The 8233-nt window shown below is 35.8% G+C and overlaps 1 protein-coding gene across 1 annotated transcript; it reads left to right on the forward strand.

Moving 5' to 3' along the window:
• Positions 1-3433: 3433 nt before the first annotated feature.
• LOC113756119 (disease resistance protein RFL1-like) lies at positions 3434-7631 on the forward strand. The gene is made up of 3 exons (XM_027299914.1): positions 3434-3469; positions 3889-6908; positions 7492-7631. The coding sequence occupies exons 1-2, from the start codon at positions 3434-3436 to the stop codon at positions 6847-6849; spliced, it is 2997 nt and encodes a 998-aa protein (XP_027155715.1). The 3' UTR covers positions 6850-6908; positions 7492-7631.
• The last annotated feature ends 602 nt before the right edge of the window (positions 7632-8233 follow it).

The raw sequence follows: 8233 nt of genomic DNA on the forward strand, positions 1-8233 counted from the left end.
TTCCAGTCCAAGCATACAAATAAGGGCTGAGATTTTTGTTTTCCAACATTTCAAGGTAACCAAAAATGGTTAACCCTTTTTTTCTTTATTTTTTTTTCTGGCTTTTTGTTCATTTTGTCTCGTCTTATTGCTTAATATTGAAAAATCATTTTGTGTATATTGTTGCATGAACGGTTCGGAATTAAGGATATCTGAAATTGCATAAAAAGAAGTATGTGGTCAGTTGCATATCATTGACTTAAAAGAAAGTCTCGTTTACTTGTCTTTTTGCAATTTTTACTTGCCATCACATAAATTATTAATATCACTTGAGCTGTTGGCTTATGGAATCAAAGATTGGTTTTTGTTATTGCACTGCAGAACTGAAAATTTCAAAAGAATTCATACGTGTATACTGTTTGAAATGATAATCAGGAGTTGTTAATGCCAATAGGTGGCTCAACCTTTTTTTCTTTTTAATAATAGCTTTTCATTAATTAGCATCTAAGTTGGACTAAAAGAGAGAACTCTCATATACTTTTACATAAGGTGGTTAAGTTGTTGATTGATTTAACATTTAAGTAAGGGTACTATTAATATTTTAACTAACGACGTCACATAGGTTATTTTTAATCAAATGTCCACGTTACACAAAATCATAAGAGGTGAAGTATACATTTTAAAATATTAGTAGGTCATGTGACAATAGATGAAATCGCAGCAAGTTATATGTAATTTATCCTTTGAAATATCTCCCAGTTCCTTGCCTGTCATATGTAGTAAATTGATTTGGGGCAAGTAAGACCGGGAGTTTGATATAATTGTGCAGTTATTGTACATTTTACATCAAGTAAAAAATGAAGCCTCTTCTACCAGTAGCAACTTTTTTGGGTGATAATTGTTTGTTTCTTTAGCTAGGTTTTGGTGGCATGATGCCAAAATTTTTGGATGCCATTGACCTCAAAGTTTTTTTTTTTGGCAAGTAGTAAATCAATCAGATAGGAAAATCTAGTGCCTGGCAAGTAGAAAAGGACACACTGCTTTTGCAACAGAGACGTGTCATTCAAATGATAAGTGTACATTACCCAAATTATTGCAGTCCAATCCCATGAAAATTATTGGCATGTTATAGATGACTGCACATCCTATAGCTGACAAGAAATAAATTGATTCTTGTTTACAGTTTAATTGTGAATTTGGAATCAAACAAAGCTACATTTCCATTATGCACTAAAAAATATAAAGTGCCAAAAGGGCAGATCAAGGAATAGGGACTCTCCTTTTCTAACCAAAAAGTAAAAAAAAAGGAAAAAAAAAGGAGTAGGGACTAGTATTCAAAAGTATTTTTGTCAGATATCTTCCAAAGACTTTCTCGCTGTTCACTGGTAACTTTCCACCTCCTCTGCTTGTCCAATTAACAATGATAACTGTTCACTTACAACAAGAAGTGAAGCTATGCTTCTTAATCAGGAGAATATAATATAGATAAAATAATATGATTATATATATATATATATATATATGATTATAGATAACATAGAAAGATATCCTTTTACCAAATAAATAAAAAGAAAGCAAAAGGTAATTAGAAAGAATGGTTACATTTTGTTTTACCAAAATTTCATATTATATGGAGAAATGAATTCACAAAGATCAAAATAATTTGTAAACTTTATTTCATGTTGAATTATTGGTTTAAAATTTTAAAAAAAATAATTAGTAAATTTATTATCAGCATTGTATACATATAAATAAAGTCAAATAAAAAAATAAAAATAGAGGTGGACACCCATGCGTGCACGTGCAGGGGTTGCTGGGTGGAGGCGGACGGAGCTTTTGGGAGACGGGCGAGGGACAAGGGGGAAGGCTCCCCACTTCAAGCCCACTAGTTGCCTTCCCTAGATAATTTCATTTCCAAAATTTGAAAAGCCTGCCTGCAACTTCCTGGATTTTTCCTCTGGACAATTCGTCAACATCAATGGCCAAGTCTTTTCCCTTTCGGCGGTGATAGCTTTTTAAATTTTAATTGTCCATGCAATGACGAAAAGTGAAAAGCAAATCATCTGCAACATCTATGCACTACCACAGCTCCTTCTAAGCACCCACTCGGATACGATAGCTTCCTGCATTATGGGGAGGAGGAGAGTCTGAAGAGGTCCTGAAGTAACCGAAGGTTCTTAGACTAATTGATCTTATGTTGTTAGAAGGCTCATTCCAACTAAATTTTGAAACATTTGTTCACTAACAAAACCCAAGAAAAGCCCTTTCAAAGTTTTATATGAAAATGAAAAACCAATCCTGACAGCATTTGCTTTCTCATGCCTCATGCTTATGTCTTAAAGTTTTTTTTTATTAAGTTGTGATCACTTTGATTTTTCTACCGATCAATTTGTCTAAGGGTAATTTCTATTCGAACAGTTTTCCAACAAAATATAGTATACGATTAAAAGATGCTATCAATTAATTACTTGGCATGAATGCTGAATCCATATGCATGTGAATTAAATAGTCATGTAATTTTTCTTATAATTAAAGCACAATATCTTAAAATTTCTCATAGCTTGGAAATAGTTTTTAAGAAATCGTATTGCATAAGCCAAAGGATAAAAACACATATACATACTACGGTTAATGGATGGTATTTAAGTTAAATTTGTCTCTATCCTAATATTTAGTATACGTAGTAGACATTCTTTGAAGAGAGTGTACACTACTCAATAGATAGTAGGGACAATTTCAGAAACATCCCCTGAAGTTTCTGATAATTTCACTAACATTCCTTGAAGTTTGTAAAATTACACAAACCTCCGATGAGGTTAAGGCCAATCAAAACAAGGAACATTAGAAAAGTACTTTAAGGAGAGAAATGAACCTTTTATTCCATAAATACCCATTATGCATGTATATAAGTTGTATTAGTAAAAAAAATATTTAGGGAAAATGTGTTTGAAAATGTGCTTGAGCCATTTTTATCCTAACATATTTTAGGGTACACTCCTATTGCCTATTCTGTTTAGATCTTTAATTTGATGAACTCAAAATTAAAAATAATGAAAAAAAAATTTACACAAGTTATCTAACTCAAAGGTTTTCGTGCATAGTTTTTCTTTTTAGGTTTTCGTGCATAGTTTTTCTTTTCGTTTTTTTTTTTTTGGATAAACAAAGAACATGCATTTTCCTGATGAATTTTTTTTAACACATGAATCATGCACTTAAAAAAAATAGTTAGCTGCATCAAGTGGGTTAAATTTACACCACAAAATCAATGGTTCTTAGAGATATTTTGTACATGTGATGTGGGGGTAGACCTTAGTTTTTGCCTAACAATTTATGCCAACTCTTCTTCAGAATCCCATAAAGTTTGGAATTAAATATTGCACAGGAAAAGTATTTCGGAATTAAATATTACAAAAGAAGAGTATTTCGACGAAACTCCAAAATTTTTAAACGAGAAATGGAGATTGGGTGTGGGATAATGAGAATCCGTAAGGTAATGTATAGAAGTGTTCGGTAAAATTATTGAAACTCCAAAATTTGTGGGTTTAGATATTCTATGATCAATTTAGTGCTTCAAAATTTTGTTCTTCTTAGTTTTTCAAAATCAATCTTCAGAATTTTTTGTCATTTCTCCAATTATTGAATAAACTATTGTACTTTTGTCAGTCAGAAGAATCCTAGATTAGCTTATTGCCAAAACAATTATTAAATTGAGTGACAAACATTTTCTTTTTCTGGTTATTAATATTTACTAAACAATGACCTACCCACAGAAAAAGAAAAAAAAAAACCTAAACAATGTGTAGACTAAGTTCAGTTTCATGGTAACTTTGATGTTTTCTTCAATTTTAATTTTCAGATTTGCTTCAATTTGCCTTCTGCACCTAAGTTTGATATATTTTTGCATTCTAGATGATACAAGTATTTGGGAAAGCTTTGGTAGAAAAGACGGCAGAGTTGATTGTAGTAGATTACATGGGAAGGAGCGACATGGACAACATGCAATCACTGAAAAGGAAATGGCAAGAATTGTGCTGCAAAGCATCTGACGTAGAAGAAGAAGTGAAGGGAGAAGAAATGTCAGGTAAAAAGAAAAGGAAACGTGAAGTTGATGGTTGGTTGAAGGACGTTAAAAAATTAAGTCCTGAAATTGATGCATTGGAAAGAAGAGGATCATCTTGGAGGCTTCCACTAAAGGAGGATCCTGTAGGAAAGCTGCAGCTTCAGGTGGAAGAACTTATTCAGCAGAGCCACCATTTCAATGGGCTTGTGCTCGATACTTATGACAAAATTGGGGAGCCATGCCTGCCAACCAAATTGTTTGGAGTAAAGTTCGAGGAAGCTTTGCAGAGAATTTGGCCATGCTTGGTGACCGATGATATATCAAGCATTGGGATTTATGGTATGGGCGGAGTTGGTAAGACCACACTGGCGAGGCACATTGAGTACCATCTTTTAGAAAAGAACAAATATCGCGTGCTTTGGGTTACAGTATCTCAAGAAAATTTCAGTATCACCAGTTTGCAGGATAAGATTGCCAATGTCTTAGGCATTCGTCTGTCAAATAGGGATGAGGAAGAAGTCAGGGCAGATATATTGCGTGGGGCATTCAGCAGAATGAAGAGATTAGTAGTGCTCATTTTGGATGATGTTTGGGAAGAATTTTGTTTAGACAGGGTAGGGATTCCTCTTCATCCAAACAAGTGCAGATTGATTTTGACTACACGCTCACTGGAAGTGTGCAACAGGATACAATGCCAAAGAAAATTTGATTTGCAAACTTTGGACAAAGACGAAGCTTGGGATTTGTTCAAGTATAGACTTGGCAGCGAGACCTTGCTTCAAGGAGATTTGGACAATATTGCCAAGTCCATAGTGGAAGAGTGTGGTGGTTTGCCTCTTGGTATTATCACAGTGGCTGGAAGCATGAGAGGTGTGAGCGATATTTGTGAGTGGAGAAATGCATTGGAACAATTGAAAACATGTTCAATAGGGTATGATGAGATGGAACGAGATGTGTTTCCCATTCTGGAATGGAGTTTCAATCGCCTGAGCAAATGTGAAAAGAATTGCTTCTTGTATTGCTGTCTTTATCCGGAAGATCGGAAAATACAAAGAGAGGAACTAATAGACCTCTTTATTTGGGCAGAGCTGATGTCAAAACGGGGCTCAACGTCAAAAGCATTCGATCAAGGTCAAACGATATTAAACAAACTGATAAGAGTTTGCTTGCTGGAAGAAACTAGAGATTCTGAAGGGGATGACTGTGTGAAGATGCATGATTTGGTCAGAGACATGGCATTAAGGATCACGCATGGAAACTCCAAACCAGAGAGCAGCAGAGATGATGTACCACGATTCTTGGTGAAAAGCTTAGGACAGGAACATTCAATAGTAGCACTGGAACAAGAAGAGTGGACAGAAGATCTCCGTGCAGTTTCCTTCTATTCACAAACTTTAAAAGGAACAAAAATTCCACCAGCCTGGTCACCAAATTGTCCTAAGCTCTCAACCTTGCTTCTTTCTCGGGTTTCCATAAAAGAAATCCCAGATTCATTCTTTCGGCACATGTGTGGACTTAAAGTTTTGAATCTATCTCAGTGCTACAATATAACAGAACTGCCTAATTTTGTTTCAGACTTGGTGAATCTCACTGCTCTGATTTTGGAGGGTTGTGGAGGCCTCCGATTTGTGCCACCACTGGGAAAGCTCAAGCAATTGAGGGATTTGGATCTATCCAGAACTGAGATTGAGGATTTACCTGAAGGCTGGGAGTCACTGGTCAACCTCGAAAGTCTTAACTTGCGTGAGTGTTGGGCTGTAAGACGAAAGATAATACCAAAAGGGACATTTTCCCAATTGCACCGTCTTCAATGGCTATTATTGCCATATGGTAGGGTACAAGTTATGGATTTAGAAGTGTTGAACCAATTAGAAGTTTTTATAGGATGTTTGCCTTTTACGGACTTTTATATAATTACTCGGTGGCCAAAATACTATAATGTTTATATCAATAACATCTTAACTGAGGATCCGTTTTATGACGGGGACAGTGATTGTGAGGACCAGGAGAAACAACTGTATTTCCATCAGTTTAAGCTTGGTAGAGGATGGAACTATCTGCCAGATGACATGAAAAGTTTGACAATCGAGGATTGTGAGGGCATGGTCATTAGGTGCTTGTCAGATGCTTTTAGGAATTTTACAAATTTAAGCCACTTATCTAAATTGGTTATTGAGGATTTGATTGGAATAGAGTTCCTCTGGCAATTGTCCTTCGCTTCTCCACGTGATCAGTTGGAAGTCTCGTCTTTTAGTCCACTCCGTGATCTCCAAGTGCTAAGCCTCAACAGGTTGCCAAATCTGGTTGGTCTATTTTACGGAGACTCAGAACCATATTTGCTTCCAGCTAGCACCTTTTCTTCCCTTAAAGAATTGTGGATTTCTAGATGTCACAACATGAAGCAGCTATTCACACTGCAGTTGCTGCAGAACCTTCAAAATCTTGAAATATTAGGAGTTGAAGATTGTGAAGGACTGGAGGAGATAGCAGCAGATGGCTTCCAATTGACTTCAAGTGGAGCCACCGCAACAGTCATCCTTCCAAAATTAAAGTTTTTGAATCTGTGTTGGCTGCCACAATTGAATAATATTTGCAAGGCAGCCTTGATCTGCAATTCAATCTATCAGATTGAAATATCCGGTTGTCCAAAGGCAAAGAGGCTGCCTTTGTTTCTTCCTACCATCAACGGACTACCATCTCTTCCTAGCACTCTTCATAAAATCAAGGGAGATAAAGAGTGGTGGGAATCGTTAGAGTGGGAAAATCCTTGTGCCAAAAATGCCCTTGACCCATATTTTACCACGCAGTAGCGGATCCCATTTCTTTGATGAAGACCACCTGTTTGATCAAAATCCTGACGGATTCTCATGTACGTGTTTTCTTCCCTTCCTTAAATGTTACCAACTATCCCCTTTCTTTGAGCTTTCTTCCCCAAAATGATCTGCTTCTCCACTAGCATAGAATTTGCTATTGTGTAGGAATCGAGATTAACATTTTTTGTAATGAGCTCAAGGTTTTTTTTTTTTAACTTTCTTGAGGTGCAGAATTGCTAACACCTTTTGAGCTCAAGGTACATTAGTTTCTTTTTCTTTTTTCTGCATATAATCTACTGCATACAGCTTTTAAATTTTTTTCTTATTTCTGTAAATTTAAATATTTTATTTTCTCTCTTTCCTTCTTCTTGTTTGTTTGTTATTTTCCTTTTTTCATTTCCCGCTGTTGAAAGTTGTCTTGTTTTTCCCCTTCTCTTAAGAGGCTTTCTAGATAAAGTTAAAGGGTATATATGTTTGCATATGTTTAAATTCGAAATTTCATATTGAGAGCCACAATAAGTTGGAAGGAAGTAGAATTACAACGTAATTTCCATGATTGTACTTGCGTTAGTATCATGGATGACTTTGCTTTGTGTTTCTGACTATACTGATCAAGTGTTGTTTGCCAATATTTCTCAGGTTACCAGGTAGCCACAAAATTGCTGCTGCAAGAGAGTTGATGTTGCAAAAACAAGTGTTAAATGAAGCTTTGTCCACCAACGCCAAATTTCTTTCAGTACATGCTTCTTCTTTAGCTATATTACAGTTGCTGTTTTTCATCATGTGTAGCTTTCTATTCCTACCTAGATGATGTTTTTTTTATACAGGGCTGGCCTCAGTTTGAGGACAACAAACCACATTTGCAAGATATGGAGCTAGGGAAGACCAGCAATCTTTAGCCAATGTTGTGCACTCAATATAATTTCAGTCGAGGAAAAGTTCAACATACAATGCCCTGAAAAATCAAACACACAATCAATCAGCCATTGATAACAACCTCTTACCTAGGTGAACATGAAGACTAAAGCAACTTGAAGACTAGAATGATTTTTTTGGATGAATGAATGTCATTGAAACTCGGCTATTCTTCTGCTATTCCATCCTTGTACATCAAATTTTCGTCAATCACAAGACTTGATACAATCAGTTCAGATGCCACTCTGTTACAGAAATCTAATGTTTTATGTAACAGTGCACAAGCCCTATGATATTGCTAAGAAATGGTAAAACCTCACCTTCATGAAATACCACTTATTCTTAGTTTGAATTTTATTTCAGGTTTCTAAGGTGGCAGGGATATGTTGAACTGAAATTCCATGACTGGTGGGCTATCTTGGTCAAAAAGAGGGCCTTGTTAACTGAGAACTGGAGTCGCCAGCCA

This window comes from Coffea eugenioides, unplaced genomic scaffold (assembly GCF_003713205.1).
Source record: "Coffea eugenioides isolate CCC68of unplaced genomic scaffold, Ceug_1.0 ScVebR1_1999;HRSCAF=2946, whole genome shotgun sequence".
Classification (NCBI taxonomy): domain Eukaryota; kingdom Viridiplantae; phylum Streptophyta; class Magnoliopsida; order Gentianales; family Rubiaceae; genus Coffea; species Coffea eugenioides.